The 20831-nt window shown below is 34.5% G+C and overlaps 1 protein-coding gene across 4 annotated transcripts in view; it reads right to left on the bottom strand.

Annotated features, from left to right (window-relative positions):
• Positions 1–7337: 7337 nt before the first annotated feature.
• Positions 7338–20831, bottom strand: part of LOC144973147 (casein kinase I-like) — a 35487-nt gene continuing 21993 nt past the window's right edge. For 2 of the 4 annotated variants that reach the window (XM_078915251.1, XM_078915252.1), the window contains exon 9: positions 7338–12036. In XM_078915251.1, the coding sequence (XP_078771377.1) occupies positions 11783–12036 (254 nt within the window). In that variant the 3' untranslated portion in view covers positions 7338–11782. Of the gene's footprint in view, positions 12037–13536; positions 19533–20831 lie in introns of those variants that run through there. The other 2 variants (XM_078915253.1, XM_078915254.1) reach the window with 1 other exon arrangement.

The following is a 20831-nucleotide window of genomic DNA, read 5'->3' as shown; positions in this document are numbered from 1 at the left end:
TTAGAATTTGCTGATACCCTTGTTTGTTGTTATATTGAGTTGTTTAGCATCAAAAATGGATGCAAAATGGACCAAAGCCAAAATGAAACATAGTCACCGTTATGTAGATTGAGGTAATTGCTTTATACTTTATACTAGAAGTGGGAGAGAGATTGTGTGAATTGCTTTCATTGTAAGAATGAAAATACTAGGCTGTGAAAATGTTTGAAGCTTAAAATACAAATGAATCAAGGTAAATGTGATCTCATGTATTATATCTAATGTCTTGGTTTCTGTGTTTTTATCAGGTAATTATTGTAAATACGTAATGATAACATTGTTTAATTATTTTCATTTCATATATTTTCGGGAGGACAAGAAACAACAGCTGAACAATGTGAAGTAAAAGAATCATTTGGTGAATGTCAGATGTTGCTAAGACCCCCCCCCCCCCCCTCCCCAATCTAAATTCTTCTAAATGTTTGTACTTCTGCCTCTGATTAAGCAACAGGAAATGCAAACATTGCAATACTTCTACAGTCCAGTTGTATAGACATTGCCTGAATCATAGATACTCTTCATATTTGAGAAAATAGAGTACATGCAAAGTGAAATAACAATGTCGTTGGCAAATTGTTCAACTCTAGAAAAAGTATGTGGAGTGACATAAAAAGGTACAATGGAGGCTTTAAAAACTACAGATGATATAAATGTTCAATGGACATGAACAGTTTTGTCGAGTCTCAAAATTAAGCATTTTCCTGAGAAAGTTTTACCCAATATTTATTTTATAGACATGATGAGTCATTGTTTAAAGAGTGATTTCAATATCAGCCGAAAGATAGAAAACCACATATCCTTAGAGAGGAACAGTTTATGACAGAGATCATTGATATATGTTAAGTGAATGATATAATCAGTCTGATGGTGAAAAGGTTTGAACTGAGATATTTCCAAGTTTAGTTAGAAGGTCAATTGTTTATGCAAAATGAGTTCTTGTCATAAATGATTAAATCAACCCTTTTTGTACATCTTCGGGAAATATCAAAGCTTAATTTCACTTCTAAATATTTTTACAACTAGTCAAGTTGAAAAAGTATGAAATTTGAGAAAAGTTGCTGGATACCTTTCCCATACATCTGACCATAATTTCATGAAAAATCACCCGATTTACTTCAAATAAAGATAAAAATGCTCTGGGGAACATATTCTTTCTTGCAAGTCCAAAATTTTTAGCTTCCAATTAATTATGTCATGCACTGACACATATACACTCCAGCACGGTTTCCTTGAACTCCTCGGGACATGCAAAAAAGTTGGAGGAAATTGTACATTGCCATAGCGTTTGGTGAGGAATAGGGAAGTGGTGGGGCAGTGTGGCTCAGCTGTATGGTCTTTGCTTCATACCTAGTTTGAATATCCACCATGTTCTGTGGCCTTCAGCAAGCCACCTCTCCCTAGCTCAATTTGCGGCGCTGTGCTGCAGCTGACACCTGGGTTATTCCAGTGTTCCTTTTGAATAAACCCTAAGACAAATTGACATGGGGATGAATAAAGGGAACTTTATTATTTACTTTATTGGTGTGTACAAGGGTGTGTGTGTGTCGGAGGACTGGGGGGTGGGAGAGAGATGGCTGTATCACAATGTTTATTTACCGCCTTATCCAACCATTAGCACTTCATGGTACTAATGGCGAAGTGATAAGAATAAGTAGAGAGGTGTCTTTTATGCAAAACGGCGATGGAGTTTGTGAGTGGCTGCGTGTGTCTTTGTGTGTATTATACTGCATACACATATTCAGTCTGGATCGATACACACGATACACACATGAGTAACTGTCAATATCACAGTGTCGTCAGTGATCGAGATCACACAAAAAATACCCTTTAATCAATTGGGTTTTTTTTTTTTTACATTGGCTGGGTAAAATTAATTCTTGGAAACTGTGTTCGAGGTAAAAATTAGTTCGAAGAAGGAATGGAATGATTACAAAGAATAATAAGGAAAAAATTTGGGGCAATCGAATGTTCCAGGAAACCGTGCTGGAGTGTATTATAATATGTGGTTTTAGTTTACAGTAAAGAATTGTCAAAAGATGATATCATCTCTATTCCAGTTTTCTATTCTTATCCTTGAAAGAGAGATGGGTCTTGGCTGGAATTATTCAAAGAAAGGGCACGTGTCGGATATAGTTCCATAGTAGTAGTAGATGGTTTGTGTATGTCTATTTTGGTAGGGATCCTGTACTCTAGCATTGGTGACGTGTATGGTCAGTCCAAGGCAGATTGTTTCTGCATATTTGTATTCTTCTTTATCTTAACTTGTCCCCCTTGACTTCTTTATTCTCAAGTGCTCGTGCTTTCCCCTTTTCTATGTGCTAAAACGCTCTAACATGTTATTGTCGCTTGGGCCAGTAGAAACCATGTGAGATTTCAGAACAAATGTAATCATGTTTCCAAACATTCTCCTTGTAGTCTTATTTTTAGATGATAAATAAAAATGATTCATGTGTACTGTTCATTGTCAGACTTGGTGCAGGCTTTGTTGTGAGCGATGAAACCCGATGTTTTGTACAATTATCAGATTACTGACACTGACTGACATGAGTGTTGCAAACACCTCCACTTATATTATATTTGGTCAATAGGGGTAGCTTTGGGTCAATGAGGAAATTTTGCCACTTTGAATTGAAGATTTTTTGGAAATTATATTTCATTTTATAAGAAAAAAAATGCAGAGAATCACAGAGAGGGGCAAAATATCCCCTGGAGGCAAAGTTACCCCCTTTGATGTTACTCTAACAGAAGATAATCACATTCTACCCCTACCCCTAAAACTCCAATATGATTGGAGATAGAATAATGAATTGGTGATATTAATGTTACTTGGACATGGATCATATCAACAGCAGCTGTTCTTTATTATTATTATTATTATTATTATTATTATTATTATTATTATTATTATTATTATTATCATCATTATTTTTTTTTTTTTGTATTTCAAATAATTTGTTCATATAAACCAATATATAAACCTAATTCACGTCTTGATTTATTTATTTATTGGACACTATGTCTGTTAATCATCGCATTGTTATTTTTGAATATACCCATCATTGTACAATTATGTGTAAAATTAAAATGATTATTGCCAAGAGAACATGAATTGATGGCGCTTGTAAATATCATGAAACTCTTAAAAAACAACCTTCTTTCATTTCTTGTCAAATTCAACAAATTATCTGTGTCCTATTCCTCGTCACAATCTTCAATCATCATCACCATTGTCACCCTTTCTTTCCTACCCGCCCATATCATCCATAACACTACGTACCTACTACAAATGTAACTTATCTATTGCTTCTGTACAATAATACTACGATGATAATCCATCCACTCTACTCACTGTACGATATTATTACATGATGTATAGATAACACTAATAATATGAATTTGTATAGAGAAAATGATGACAAAAAGAATGTCCTTGTTGAAAGCTTTTATTCTGAATAAAATAAAAAATGAAAACATTTTTCACGTCCCTTTCTTTTTTATTTCTATTTTTTTTTTAATCGCCCAAGCATAAATCTCGAGTCCAATGCAATCCAATCCATACCGTTGCAGCTTCAACAGTGAAGATACACGCAACATTTGTGTGGTGTGGTGTGCGATGGTGTAGCTCTAAAGTTTTAAACTAAGAAACCAAGAACACTGGGTGGGGTTCCTGACCTCCAATATTGGGCAGGGGGGTACATACTGTGTCTTCTATCCCCTTATATCTGTTTTCCAACATGCTTTCTGTCTTTGTCTTGGAATGAGATTACTTGGTTTTGTCCTGGCCCTGACCGGAGTCCTAGCTGGGAGGGAAACAGTCAAATGCATAGTTATTGTTTTGGGAGATGATATTTTTTTTCCTTGTAAATCATCTCTCTGTTATGTATTATTATATTTGTTATTTTGAATTTATAATGTAAGCATTTGATTGTATTCCTCTTTGTTGGATTTTGTGCTTGTGTCCGGATGAGACTTATAGCTGTCATCTGCATTTTTTTGCCAAATTGGGACCTAAAATTTGCCAAAAAAACCCCCAAAATTTGCCAAGATATTTGCCAAAACGACCAAAATTTGCCAAAAAATTTGCCGCACTTTGGGTCCTTATTTGAAGATTTTTTGACGAAACGATCCATGACTGAAGTTGGAAGTGTAAGTGACTCGATTTATTTGACTTGAGAAATGAAATGACTGTGAATAGCGTAGTTACAAAGATTTTAAAGGATCATTATCCGTAGAGAGTAGCTTCCCTTGGTTTGGGACCAGGCAAAGCTGCAACATTTCTCAAGTTTCGCACTTTTTTTTTCGTTATTTTGTTTTCGCTTCTTATTTTTCCCAAAATTTGCCAATTTTCCCAAAATTTGCCACGATTTGCCAATTTTGGGAAATTTGCGTATCGCCCTGATATTTGCGGCCGCAAAAAATGCAGATGGCAGTTATAGGTGGTCTCAAACTAAGTACTTTGATAGTGTGCTCTTGGAATCTATATCTGATCCCTATTTGTTCCCAGTTCCCCTATGTCTAACTTTTACTTGGGTGCTTTATTTGTAATTCTAGAAATTTTTACTATCCCATTTTCTTCCTTTTTACTGGCGATGATATAACCTAAATGTGTTGCAAGCGCCGTAAAACCCTTAAAAACAAACAGAACAAACCAAGAACAGTCAAATTTGGATTGTTAATTGGGAATCGGGAACTACAAAACGCTTGGAGTGGTAGCTATATGATTAAGAAATATTGTTTGGTTTCCTCACATTTTGAATAACAGTATTAAATAATTAACAATTATGAAAAATATAGAAACGTCTTCAAAATGAGGACTCCTCCACTTCGGCCATTTAAAATCCTTTCAATCAGCTGCACCACCTGAGAACGCATAAATGCCTAAAGAAATCAGAAAGCGTAAAAGGCAAGAATAGAGGCCAAAGAAGTCAAGATTCCAAACTTCCAGGTCACTCTTCATGGGCGGGGTTCCCGACCTCCCATAGTGCGCAGGAAGGTACTTGCTGTTTTCTATCCCCTTGTATCTTTTCTAATTGCTTTTCGTCCTGTCCTTGGTTGGGAGGGAAACAGTCGAATGTATAGTTAGTTATAGTTTTGGGAGATGATATTTTTTTTCCTTGTAAATCCTTATGTATTATTTTTTTTTTTTTTTAATCATATTATGGTTTGTAAACATTTGAGTGGATTCCTCTTAGTGGGATCTTGTGCTTGTGTGCTCTTGAAATCTATATCTGTAACCTATTTGAACCATTTCCCTTTGTCTTACTTTTTCCTCGTCATTTAATTGTACATCTAGAATGTTTTTACTATCCAATTTTCTTCCTTTTTACTGGCGCTGATGTGAAGCAAGCGCAAGTCACTCTTCTAGATCAAGAATCAATCCTAGCATGAATGACCTAATGATTCAGGTAGAAGTAGACGCTAGAATTTCTAGATTTAGATGTAGATCTACATTATTTTACGAAATCCAAATTCCAAACTCCTCGATCTATTATGAGTTCAAAACGTTTCGGTCTCAGTTTACTTTCCTGTAGTCAATGCGTGTTACTTTGATGTCCCATCTATGAGTCTTTGCGATATTCTTGATTCATTTATTCTAATCAGAAGCCATTTTTTAGAAAATCTAAACAGAGAAACCATTCGTTGCAAAATATACGGGATCTATTTCAAGTTGTACCTCTGCCAGTTCTAATTCTAAGACACTGTTCACTTGAAGTGTTTAATATAGCATTGCGCTTGTATTGGACAATTTTGCATATATTTTAGCCCTTCTAGTCTCAGTTCGAAGAAATGTATACCTGCTAGTCACAATAATTATGTCCTCCTGTGGCAGAAATGTTTTCTGACACTGACAAGTAAAATTTCTCACAGCTGTCAGAATTTCTTAAGTTACTGGGGAGGGGATTCCATCTTGATCTTTGATTAGGATTGCGGTTTGTCCTAGCATTGTGTTTGAAAGATCTTCAGTTTTTGTTTGCCCCTTCTCTTTCAATTTTATCCAGTTGCTCTCAGCCTTCATGTTTGTTGCACTTTTTTCCATTTCATGATTGCTATGGACACATCTGCTCTTCTTTTTTCAAGCTGGTTTATGACCTTCCTCTTCTGGGGAGTCGCACACACGCGACTGTACTGTATTCCAAGCTGGGCTTTACCAGAGTGGTATAGTATAGCAATGGTCTTTTACTGCCTTGGGACACAATGAAATATTACGATAGGGACAGTTTAGCTTGTTAGCATTGTGGCAAATTTTGTCCTTACGATGGTTCTATGACATGTTGTGGTTGTCTTTTCATCATGTATGGATCCATATACGTTTAATGTTGTTACTTATTTGTAATTCCAGTCACGGAGTTTCTTACGGTCTTATAGGAAAATGTATATGCCATTTCGGGGTTTTATTTTTATTCTGTTGTACAGGAGGCTGTCTTCTGCAAAAAGACAATGTTGCACCTTCATAACTTTTAAGATATATATATATATATTATATATATTATATATATATATATATATATATATATATATATATATATATATATATATATATATTGAAATTTTTTTTTTTTTTTGGGGGGGGGGGGGGGAGTATTTATAAATATAAACCAAGAACAATGGTGGTCCTAACTATAACTGTTCCTTGTGGGACACCCGATAGAACAATTATTTCAGATGACATTTTTTAAAAAAGCATCTCTTTTTGAGTACAATCAGACATAAGGGAAGCTCGATCAGGAAATGATTGAAAGCCTCTTAAATCTAGAATTACAATTAAGGCACCCAAGAAAAGGGAAGACAAAGGGGAATTGGTTCAAAAAGGAAACGTAGATTCCTAGAGCACACTATCAAAGTACTTAGTTTGAGATCACTCATCCTGACACAAACACAGGTCCCCATCTATAATGTGTAAACAAAACATAATACAGTGCATAACAGAGAGGTGATTTTACAAGACAAAAAATACATCTCCCAAAACTATATTATATTTGACCCGTTTCCCTCCCAGCTAGGGTATCCGGCCAGGACAAAACCAAGTAATCTCATCCCAAGACAAAGACGGAAAGCATGTTGGAAAACAGATATAGGGGGGCAGAACACATTAAGTGCCCCCTGCCCACTATGGGAGGTCAGGAACCCCACCCAGAAAGCACGCAAGAAAAGTAAGACAGGGAAATTGTACAAATAGGAAACAGATGTCGATTCCAAGAGCATGCCATCATTGTGTTTAGTTTGAGCAGTCTCATCCAGACACAATCACCGAAGAGGAATGAACACAATTCAAAATGAAATAAAATAAACAAGCTGAATCATCAGTATAAGTAATATTTATTTATCTCCCAAAACTGTGACTAATGATTCATCGCTCAAAGGTAGAGTATATTCAGACATAATGACACTCGGATCTATCGTCTTCCATACATCACAGCATATATATATTTCATCAAGTTATACATTAAACATATAAACATCATTTTATGTACAATTACTACAAGCAAACAATTCATAACTTCATTGACTGGGAGACTTTTGGGATGGTGGGTTAGAAGATTCTGTACAATTTCTTACATTGATGTGACTTTGAAAGGAGTATATAATAATATCAAATCCAGTCTTCCATTCAAACATGTGTTGCATTTTGGGTTTTATCCTCGTTTAGTGTATAGATTAGTAGTCGGAAAGCATACCTACTAACGGAGAATTGCTTATATAAGCATATGTATAATAATTTTGAAAAACAAAAAGGAAAAATTTGCTTTAGTCTCAGTATTATTAGATGCCATATTTCTAATGAGGATTTATTGATAGTGAGAGAAAAAAAATCGATTAAAAAATAGCAAATAAGAAAGAAAAATATAAAATAAAAAGGAGAGGTAAAGATAGATTAGGAGAATAGTAAAAAATATCAAATATAAATCAATATTGGAATCATAAGATCCATCTCGACTTAGTTAAATCGAGAAATTTCTAATACTTTACTTTTTATACTCAGGCCTACCGTAAGATAATAAGAGTGATGTCAAAACGTATGTGAAAAAGATTTATCCCATCAAATAATATCAATAAAAAAGAAATATTTAAGAGACCAAAATGCTGGGTATTCAAATGTCAAGAAAAAAAAAATGCTGTTTGCAAGACTGAAACCAAAAAAAAAATAATAAAAAAAAAAAACAGGAACAAAATTTTTCAAATAGTATGAATGGACAGTCTGTACAGTCTCAATCTCATAATTACCCAATTGGGTTTATAATTGAACTCATCAACACATTGGTCCCTTGTTTGAGAAGCATTCTATACTATTTACAAAAATATAGAGAGGCATGATTATTGCCTCTTCCACACAAACACTTATTTTTGGCAACCTAACTTTCAAACATTAAACCACAGAAATCCTTAACTGACTAATAAAGATTTTTTAAAGAGAGCAACGCACATCACGTATTTAGAAATGGTATTCAGATTCCCTTGAAATAGAACTGAACTTAATGAAAATGTATTGGACATTTAAACAATCTCCCTGCGTCCCGACGGAAGGATACTCTTGCCCAGGGCATGGATTTATGCTCAAAAAAGAAATAAATATATTTATCAGATATAAAATCCCAGCTATAAACGAGGAATCCAGAAGACCTAAAAAAAAGTTGAGGGCAATCCCGCAGCGGATATAAAACTGGTGAGATATGCGATCCATAAGGGACATAAAGCTAATTGTAGCAATCAAACTTCTATTCTTCACTATTATTCTTATTCACTTCATAATATAATATTACTATACAAAGCCGGTCAATGTAAAACGTAGAATTCAATTTATTGAGGACCATGGACAATTGTGAAATGTTGACTGCTTTTCATTTGGCACTGTATATTTTCAATCTAAGCTCTAGGTGATTGTAATTGAAAAGAGTAAGTATGCTAACAATAAACAACGACAATGATAAAAACAAAAATACGCACTTCTCATGTAAATATCATTTTCTTACATAGTATTACTACTACTATTTAAAAAATTCCAACATAAAAACTAGAGCTCTTAACCAGAAGATATGTAAATAACTTTCTCAATAAAAAAATCTTTGAATCGTCACATTTTGTAAACAGCTGACCTGGTGAGAGTACAATAAAGATTTAACTTTATATACTCGAAATCCATCTATCTTTGACTTACAATTGCAAACAATATTTACTCTTTTCTTTCCACCATTTAAAGTTGCATTCATTAATTTTGAAACTACATATAAAACGACTTAAAATATATGAAACACTATTTTCTGGTGATGGATTGAATAAAAGTATGGTCAATTGACTAACATATTGCTAAGGTTGTTTTGACAAGTTATGTTGATTAAATTTAAATGATGTCCTTTCTTTCCTGTAATTATATGAATTCAATAAGTGATGTTCAACATCCTAATTTTCATGATGAACTGATTCTTACATTGAGCTTTATAGTTTCAAAGACCATCATTAATATTTGCTGGTTTTGAACTAAAAATATTAGCAATAAATAAATGAGAGAGAGAGAGAGAGAGAGAGAGAGAGAGAGAGAGAGAGAGAGAGAGAGAGAGAGAGAGAGAGAGAGAGAGAGAGAGAGAGAGAGAGAGAGAGAGAGAGAAATAATTTATAGAATGCCTCGAGTACATGCTACGTCTATAAATAGGTTGTTGAGCTACGCTATCACTATCATTACTTTTGAGCCTTTTGGTAATTTAAAAAAACACCCCAAAACACACACACACACATACAAAAATAAAACCCAAACAGGTAGGATCTCTGGCACAAAAGATCTTAATGTCATTTTGAATAATAAAGACTAATAAGCTCTCTCTGAAATTACAACAATGATGAGAATATAGGGTATTTTCTCATCATTATTGAAACAAGTGCTCATTCCACTTTTTGTCTAAAACTACAGCATTTTGTCGTACTTTGTAGGTGAGCATGGAAAGGAAACGAGGGAGGCCGCAGAATTCTTGGAAAGGAGAAAAGGAGAAGTGAAGAAGAATATCTATGGAGAGAGGAAAGACACGGAAAGGCATAACATGACAGACTCTCTCCGCCCCTGTATATAATACTCAGTAACATTCAGATTCAGGCTTTGACATTCATTATTTTGTCTCTTCAACTACATTACTGCTCCTCACTTTTAAAAGGATTCACTTTATTACCCGCAATGTCAGTCCACCTGCCATGCTATTTTTAACTATAATATGACTTGAGAGGTGAAAATTACTGATATCTGAATTATGTTTTTGTTTGTTTTTAAGAGTTTTACAGCGCTTGCAACACATTAAGGTCATATCAGCGCCAGTAAAAAGGAAAAAAATGGGATAGTCAAAAGTTCTAGAATTACAATTAAAGCACCCAAGAAAAGGTAAGACAAAGGGGAATTTGTTCAAATAGGAAAGAGATGTAGATTCCAAGAGCACACTATCAAAGTACTTAGTTTGAGATCACCTAAAAGTCTCATCCACACACAAGCCCAGGTCCCGACTAAGAGGGATACACTCAAATGTTTAAAAATCATATATAATATGTAAACAAAACAATACAGTACATAACAGGGATGATTTACAAGGAAAAAAAATATCCCCCAAAACTTTAACTATACATTTGACTGTTTTCCTCCCAGCTAGGGTATCCGGCCAGGACAAAACCAAGTAATCTCATTCCAAGACAAAGACAGAAAGCATGTTGGAAAACAGACATAGGGGGATAGAAAACACAGTATTTCAGTATGTACCTCCCTGGCCACTATGGGAGGTCAGGAACCCCACCCAGTATATCTGAATTATAAGTGATATGAAATGATTTTGACACAGGAGAATATACATGATATGATAAATCTATTTACAATCCAAACAATAAAATTGTTTAGTTAAGTCTTGAACTCCCATTAAAAATTGGACAGTATCAACGACAAGAGAGTCATCCCATATGCTCACTTTCTCTCACTTCTTTTTTTTTTTTTTTTTTTAATATCCTAGCCGAGTTTCCTTCATCACACTATGTCAGTTTTTATTTCAACCTTTTTGATCTTAAAAAATGACTAATCTTTAAACAAAAGGCCTAATTTAGTTTTTAAAATGAAAATGGCGTCTAAGTAACTTTTGGAAAACCTTTATATAATGCAAGATAGCTCACTTGTCCTTAACTCTCTTGAGTTCATCGTAATTGAAGATCCAAAAAGTTTGTTTGATTTTCCATTCACACGAAACTCGAGAGATAAAACTGACCAACTAACTCACTGACATACACATCACATCGCATTTCACTTTCAATTATTCATTAATTCATTCAATTATGACATTATATGTCTGCTTACTTTATTAAGTCACTGTAAAATTTGTATACTCATTTCTTGAGAATTTATTCTACATTAAACTTTAAAATCATTTGTATATCATTCCCATGATACAGTAGCAACTTATGTACCACCCTGTTTTAAATAAATGCCAGTCTCTCTTGCTAAGAACATTATGACGGCCTTATCACACATCCAGTTACCAAATCAATACTTACTGGACAGGGTGGTTTAAAGAAGAAAAATAGAAACACTAAACGCAGGGTTTATGATCATGGTTCTATCACTAGAGCTACATAGCTACAATTTATGTATGTCAAAAAAAAAAGAAGAAACGAATTTGCAGACATATTTGACTTGACATACATTCCAGTTCTCATTCAATCTCATTCATCCTATTTACAGCCGTATAATTCACAACACACCTAATCAAACCAAACCCTTTCAACCTTATCACTTGTTGCGGACATGTTTAGATGAGCCAGACCGCGGGATCTCATCCCTGGAAGCACTTCCACGTCGTGGGCCACCTACGACGCCCGGTACCATCCCACCTGGACCCATCATGCCACCCTGTGGGATTGGTGGACCTCCCATGGACATGTGGGTGGCTTCCCTCTGCATTTCAGAGCTGGTCGGAATTCCTCGATGCAAGCGGGTGCTTGTGCGACGTTCTCTTTCCCTGGAAATTGGTCGTGGGGAAGCATCTGACAAAAAGATTTTAAAAAGAGATAGGACAATTGTAAATGAATGTAACAGACAAATAGAAAACATTATAGACAAAAAATATAATAATAATAATAATAATAATAATAATAATAATAATAACAATAATCAACAATAAAATATTTGTGCTTGATTTGCGCTTGAAAAAAAAAAAAAGCCAAATGAAAGAATCAAATGAATTCAACCGGAATCACTCATTTTGTCCATGTGGGCAAATTGGGCTTAATAAACTTTCCTGAGAGAAAAAAAACAATCCAAACAGTAGGCTCTGACCCTTGTATCCCTAAGCCACAGCACAATGCCTCAAGTGTTCAGCAGCCACACCATCCCCTTCCCCATACTACAATTATTTTTTTTTAAATCATGTCCTTCCACCACTGCATCATTAGATCGCCTGGGCATTCAATGAAGGAAAATAGATAATCTATCAAACAAGAAGTCTGATGTCAACAGGAATCACCCATATTGTCTGAAGTGAGCAAATTGGGGGTTAATAATCTTGCCCAAGAAAAAAACCGAAAGTGCCTGATGCTGGGCTCGAACCAGGGACCTTCTGAATCACAGTGCAATGCCTTAACCATTCGGCCACTTCACCCCCCATACAACAAAGCTACCAGAAAAAAGACAAAAGGGACTATTTTTAATGGAATAGTGGATTTCACAAGCAATAAACAATTACTGATACAGGCTAAAATTAATTTCAAATGCAGTGCAGCATGAATATCTCGAGTAGCTCAGCAGTATTGTCTTTGCTTCGTACCCGAAAGATACCTAGTTCGAATCACCGTCTTATATGGTCAGCAGCAAGCCGTCTTTCCCTGGCTCAATTTGAGTTGCTGTGCTGCGGCTGACACTTGGTTTATTCATAAACCCCAAGACAAATATCTGCATGGGGATGAGTAAAGGAAACTTGATATGTTACAATGGTGTGAGTGTGCATGTGACCAGTATCACATTTATTTACCACCGTAACCAACCATTAGCACATCATGACGCGTGGCATGAAAATTGGACCTAATGGCAAAGTGATAAGAAATAAGCAGAGGGGCATCTACTTTTATGCGAAACCGCGATGGAGTGTGTGTATTAGACTGCATACATACACACACATGCAGTGTAAATAGATATACACACAAAGGTAATTGTCGATATCACTGTAATCAGTGGTCGAAATCATGGCCGTATTATAAATCATTTTACGTTGGCTGGGTGAAATTAGTTCAAGGAAACCAGGTTCGACGTAAAAATTTGTTGGAGGAAAGAATGGAATGATAACAAAGAATAATAAGGAAAAAACTTGGGACATTCAAACGAGTTCGAGAAAACAGTGCTGGAGTATATTTTTACCAGAATCTATGGTCATTTTCTCATAATATTGTTTCCAAAAAAATCATATTTTCAAAATGTTCAGCCATCCAAAACATTCACGTTTTATTGTTTTACAAACAATATAGCTATTGAACAAGTCAAATAACGGTACATATTATTATTAATGACCATTTATTGAACAACAGTTTGAATTAAATAAAACATAGTTGTGAACATTTATTTTCTCCTTTAAAATCAATACAATGTGGTAGAAGAAGAAAGTGAAAAAAAAAAAAAAAGCAACACATTGAGCTTTGAGTAGTTTAAAGCTACTTCATATATAAATGCCCCCCTGTGAGAATGTAACCAATGATCCTTAATATCTTCAAAACAAAGAACAAGAAGACAAAACAAACAAAAACAAAAAAGAAAAATAATAATTTCCCAAACTTTACAAAAGAAAATGGTTCCAATTTTCTAAAGATGAAAAATAATAAAATCACAGCCTGATTATGAAAAGTTGACAACAGATTCCAAATGAAGTTGACAGCATAATACTAAAATAAATAAATAAATAAATAAATCCAGAAACAAAACAACCATATATATTAGAATTTTTACATTATAGGAAACAGCTTACATACATGTCAAGAAGTGAAAATTTTTACTGGTAGGACAATTTTTCCAAAACACGTATGGCAAAGCATATAAACCTTTGACTGCAGGTAGTCATTATTATAGAGCCCAACAGAAATGTTTGCATTCTTATGAAATTTAAGAAAACTAATCATTCTAAATAGTGACCACAAGGAGGAGAGGTGCTTGTTGTGAGTTTGTACTTCAGAAGTTAAACAGCACTCGCATTACTCCTGGACAGGAAAAGTAGGATGAAAGGTTAGGGAAAGGAGACTACAGAAGTAGATGATGATGAAATGTGCTTCTACTCAACCCAGATCTTTGCCACAAAAAAAAAAAAATCTCAGTCAAAAAAATAAATTACACATGAACCAAGCAAGTGAGAGCAATAGCGAGAGATAGAGTTTTAGTTTAATGGTGTTTGCAACACCTTTATGGTCAATTCAAAGCCTAAGAGAAGGAAGATGGTAAATATGACAAAAGAATAGACAGATATAGATGTACTAGCAACGCAGGTGCCTAAGAAAAAGGAAGAGAAACAGGAATGGTTACAACAAGTAGATTCTATTAGCAAGTTTTTACTCATGTGCCCAGCCAAAGGCCACAAGAAATCTTACACAGTTGACATCCAAAATCTCTAACTGTTATCGTATTCATTCACAAAACCATTTCCCTCAAAATCAGGTCATCTCACAATTTATCAGTAGATTTTTGACCAATCAAAACATGTAATTTGTGACACACCTTCTAACGTACGGACAAACATAATTGTTCATTTATAAACAATAGCGATGAATGAAATCAACCTCTCTCTGATAATTGTTATTATTATTATAACGCCAATGGCTGACTAGTTATCAAACTTAAGTTTACACAGAGTCTTCTGTGTTGGTTCTATTGATCAAGTAGTAGAATTGTGAGTATTTTACTTAAGACACATACCATCGATAGTAAAGCCTGTGTAGTTTGTTATGTTTACCAATCACTGCAATTGTTTACATTATTTACAATTGTTTGATTTACGATAACTGTCAGAGAGTCATGGTTAACTAAGTGACTAATGCTCCTTCCTTTTGCCATATGGATAGAGCGAAGATGATGTCAATTAGATTGTTTTTTGCCATCCATTTTAAGAAAAAAAAAGAGAGAGAGAGAGAGAGAGAGAGAGAGAGAGAGAGAGAGAGAGAGAGAGAGAGAGAGAGAGAGAGAGAGAGAGAGAGAGAGAGAGAGAGAGAGAGAGAGAGAGAGAGAGAGAGAGAGAGAGAGAGAGAGACATAACGACTTAAAAATCGAAAGGGAAAAAAATGTAAAAATTAAAACAAAAATTTTTTTAATGAAAGAAAGTAAGGAGCTGGTATGCCAAGACCTGCCACAAGCAATAAATTCTGTTTATATTCTTGGTGGGAAAAAATCCCAATTTCAAGAAAAAAATCTCTATGAACACAAAATGTGCCATTTCTACCCTTAAGTCCGTATCTTTCATGGCATTGAGTTTGATAATATCCATTTCTTCTAAAAATAACAGTTCCAGACATTTCCCTCTAAATGTTAGGGGAAAATTCTGAATTTGGAGGGGGGTAAAATCTGAATTTAGCCCATGGGGTTTTAAAAGGAAAACGAAAATATACCAATCAACCTGTATGTGGCAGGTCTATTTTCCTGACCTAAAGCAGGGTTGCCGATTCATAGGGCCAAAATTTACAGACCTATCACGCAAACACATTGACAGATCCCTAGCTGCAGAAAAAAAAAGAAGAAAAATGTTGTTTTAAAAGACAGAAATAAACCGAGTGTGACCTTTCTTTAACACTTATCATTGTGCCATCTGGATAAAGGTTCCATATCAAATTAGCCCTCATTCCGTATGGTTGAGCTTTTGGCTTCTGTTCGACCAATGAATGGAAAATATACAGAGGTTTAGTAACTTATTGAATTCCGTAAATATACAGAAAATACGTAACCCTACTAAAAATAAACTATATGAAACCACAATGAAATTACAATAAAACATGGCATAGCAAATAACTTACGAAAAATGGTACAGATCAATTTGTTTTTAAAATATCAACTGCATCAATAAGACTGACATGGCGTATATACAAATATAATGCTAAATACAATCAAAATTAAGTTATATAGAGCTTATCATCATCAAACTATATATCTCTTATTCAAGACTCATGATACATTAAAAAGAATAAGAATTGGAAATATAATACCCCTCCAGCACGATGATGACTTGAAAAAAAAGTGGATCCTGGCAGCAATCAAAAGCTACCCAAAGTCTCGCCAATAAAACACCATATGATCTTCACTCAATTGGGTTTATAATTCATAATCACTCAGATTGCAGTAAACATAAAATACATGTCATTCAAAAATGTATCTGTAAACGATTCACAGATGCCTAATAAGTAGAGTTGTCTGACAAATTTTAGGAGTATTCACAGTCGTAGATTTCTTTCTGAGTCAAGTATCGCTACTAATAATTATATCGAGAAGAAAAATTAGAAATAATATTACTTTCAATATAACCCCAACACATTTTTAAAAAATGTTTCAACATTGCTCACAAGGTCAAGACAGTTTTGACAATTTGGGGTTGATCTTTTCGATTTCAGAAGTTTTCTGGCCAAAAGATGTTTCCTTTTTTTAAAGGTTTTACGGCTCACAACACAATAAAGGTCATATCAGCGCCAGTAAAAAGGAAGAAAATGGGATAGTAAACAGTTCTAGAATTACAATTAAGGCACCCAAGAAAAGGTAAGACAAAGGGGAATTGGTTCAAATAGGAAACAGATGTAGATTCCAAGAGCACACTATCAAAGAAAGTCCCATCCAGACACAAGCACAGACCCCTTCCAAGAGGAATACACTCAAATGTTTCAAAATAAATATAATATGTAAACAGTGTATAATAGAGAGATGATTTACAAGGAAAAAAATATCTACCAAAACTATCTATACATATGATTGTTTCCCTCTCATCAAGGCATCCGGCCAGTGCCAGGACAAAACCAAGTAATCTCATTCCAAGACAAAGACAGAAAGCAAGTTGGAAAACAGATATAGAGACAGTAAGTACCTCCCTGCCCACTATGGGAGGTCAGGAACCCCATCCAGGATGTTTTCTATGAGTATGATTGGAAATATTCAAGAACAAAATAATAGTCCCATTCTAAAACAGGCAGGGGATCATGAACTAAAGTACAAATTAGTAGGAGGAATCAATGCCTCTCTTATGATGTCTATGAGAACTGACAGATTATTATTGAATTTGAATTTGTTAGATTCCGGCCTCTCAAGTCCCTCCATTTACTTCTCAGAAACAAATTTAAGTTAACCCCAATAAGAAAAAAATAATTTGTAAAAAATCAAATTGATCTAGTTCCAGTACCCCTCCTTAAAGACAATGAATTCTACATGAAATATCTCTTGCATATTACCTGGAGGTGAAAGCAAGGGGAGATTTTGGTGGACGGGGAAGAGATTCATTAAACGAAGATGAAGCTTAATACCATTTGTGAATTACCCCCCCCCCCCCCCCCCAAAAATAATAGAAAAACACTTCCAAATTTCATTCATACAAACAAATTAAGAAACATCAGACACACGTATTAACTATAACTCTGCTCTATGTAAACTGAGGATAGCATTCAAGTCATTCAATCTCGTGGGCAATCGTAGAAAAACTACCACTGCTCTATCAATACTCTCACCTACATAACTGATCAATATTGAATTATTAGACAAAACTGTATGGGTAATGTTGACTCATTCTATATATTCTCCACCAGAGGCCACAATCTACCCACAATTACGCTCCAGCATATTGTATCAACTCAGTAACCCAAACCCCATTGTTCTGCTGAAGATTGCTGTCCAGAGTATTAATTATGGTAATTGTATGCTTCACAATACCATAATACATCCTGAGAGTGAGAAAAAATATCATTCTTTGAATATTGGTGATTAATAATGACACACCCATGACTTCTGACATAGTTCGTCCTCTCATTCTCATGTACATACTTCCAGAAAATAATATCACTTATTAAATTATTGGTGAATCGAAAATCATAAACTTCAAAACATAATAATTATGGGGTGAGAGATTTGCTAATTTTAGGCGAGCAAAATTGGCCGTTGATGAATGCTTTTATTATTTAAAAGAGATCGACAAAACTACACCACATAAACTAACAAATTGAAAAAAAAGCTAACATTTCAAATATTAAAATGTTTTTTAAAAGTATGCGCCTACAAAAAATAAAAATAAAAACAAAGCCCGACAAAGTGTGATGGAAATTAAGCAAAGCAATGATATGAACTCCAAAGTAGGTTCAAATTACCTTTTAAAAAAACTTTTGCTAAATGACAGATGTGACCAACAATGCAAAGAAAAACAGCATTTAATAAATAACACATGTTTTAGATTGAAACAAACCAAACAAAAATTATAAATAAATAAATTTTATTTCTAACCTAAACATGTGCTACTTATTTTTATTGATACACTGCGACAAAGAATCAACATTTTAACAATCAACAAATCATATATATATTATCTGAAGAACTATGGAAATGATCTTGTTCGTTTCAATGTCTGTGATAAGTAGTAACGACTCAAAAAATGAGTACCAAAAACAAAAACAAAAAAACTGACTAAACCTTTGAAATAACTAGCAGTGTTATGTCCACCTACCACAGCCTCAGATGTCAAAGTGCATTTTGCATGCTCTAAAGTAATAAAAATGACAACATCGGGAACAGTAAAACCTTACACAGATTGTGACCTTAACTGACCCAAACAAAACAATTGAAATCATCCACATTCAAACCAATCATGGAAGAACACCAAATCAACAGTCCGTAATAACTCATCATTAATGAAATGAGATTCTACACACTTGACTTTTGACAATTAATAAAATATTCTCACCACAGCAAAACACACACACACACACACACACACACACACACACACACATTATAATGTAAATAAATCATCTTTACAATATGAATTTCAGCTAATGCTTGGACATATCTATCACAATTATCAAATGTGTCATTTCCTACATGACAAATTCCCATGATAAACATAGGAAGGATTAATTCTGACTGGCAGTGAGGCTGCAGATCTTCCAAAGTAGCCCATAATTTTTTTTCAAATCACATTTTGCCTCTTTCCCCAAGGGCAAAAAACCATTTATGAGTCGGAAGAGGAAAACAAAATTTAGAAATGGGCAAAGGACCAAGACTGTACAATATTTGACAAGATGTATATACTATCAGCGTTTCCCTTTGGATTGTCCATCTGCTGCCATTCTCCTGAATTTGGACCCATCTGATGCACCAACAGGAACAGGCAGGCTTGAGCCTTTGAAACTTATCCGTCCTCCAGAAGAGGGGGTGGCCAAGCGATCGCTTACTCGACTGTCAGCCATGTTGCCTGCCTCATCCTTGGCCAGTGATAGACGAACAGGCAATCGGTCTTTGCCAGCACGGCCTGAGTGACCTTTGACATTCACATCTGAATGGACAAGTGAGAGAGAGGGAGAAGAGGGAAAGAAAAACACCATCATTGTTTGTCCCTGTGGTCACTTTTTGTCCTACAGAATTTAAAATTAAAAGACAAGAAAAGGGCTTACTCCAAAATAATTTTTTTTTTTTAATTTTCTTGGTTGAGGAAAACATTCAGGAAGTGAGAGCCTTATCTTATTCTTATTTTATCTACATCATTGGTCACATCTCGAAAATATACACAGACATACCATTGGCAGCTAAAAAAAAAAGAAATATTCTGGAGGAAAATCTGATTATACGAATAAAAACAGATTAAAAAATTGCCACTTGAAAAACCAAGCATATCTCATCTAATTTTTATCTAAAATTAAAACTTCAAAAATCCAAATCTGAAACGATAACACGAATCGTGGTCAAATCCCCCCCCCCTCCCTCCCCTAAATCGATATAAGTGGCAGGTCTGTGTACTGTATACAATAGAAATATAATTTTCGACGTGATAAAACAATATCAAGAAAACTTACTGTTTCACACAATGATGGTGGTAAAAATCTTAATATTTCATGACATTATGTGATCAACGATACAGAAGAAGAGAAATAGAATAAGACAATCCCATGTAACTAAAGCAGCACATAAACTTTTAATCATTCCATAATACCATCCAGATTTTAGAGATGTATTTGAAAGACAGTACCAATTACCTAAAGAGTACAAAAAAAAAAAAAAATCTATTCACAAACATTATGCGTGTTTATACAGGGTATCCCAAAAGCTGTTTACCAATAACAATTAATATTTCAAAGCGGCTCCTAAAGATATGATGTAATTGTGCCATATGCCATTAAGAGAGCATGAAGAAAATGTGTCCTTTACCCAAATATAAAAAGCATAAAGCTAATGTAACCAGATCGCAGGTACTGGGTGAAAGCTGTACAAATGAGGAAATGTTTCACTCAAGAGTCTCAAAGTATAGTTAAATATTCTTGATTACATCAATGTCAAATTCAGCCTATGTCATTAAGATTTGTAAAACTGTACACATTGGTCACATACCGTATGTCAGAAGAAGAACAAAAAATCTGAAAATCATTTATAATTTTTTTTTCTTTTTTTGTTTAATACAAATTGTATGAATACTCCTTTGTTTTGGCGAGATATAACGGTCATTTTTCACTAGTAAAAATAAGACTTTAAACATGACATATCTGCATTCACAAGCATCCAAGAGAAAGGAAGGCAGATTGGAATAGGTCAAATGGAGAACAGAAGTTGATCCAAGAGCAATCCACTCATGCGCCTGATT

This window comes from Berghia stephanieae, chromosome 5 (genome assembly GCF_034508935.2).
Source record: "Berghia stephanieae isolate SIO BIC M18660-M18661 chromosome 5, UCSD_Bste_1.3, whole genome shotgun sequence".
Taxonomy (NCBI): domain Eukaryota; kingdom Metazoa; phylum Mollusca; class Gastropoda; order Nudibranchia; family Aeolidiidae; genus Berghia; species Berghia stephanieae.
Note: the sequence above shows the minus strand (reverse complement) of the source record. Positions and strands in the feature narration are given on the sequence as shown.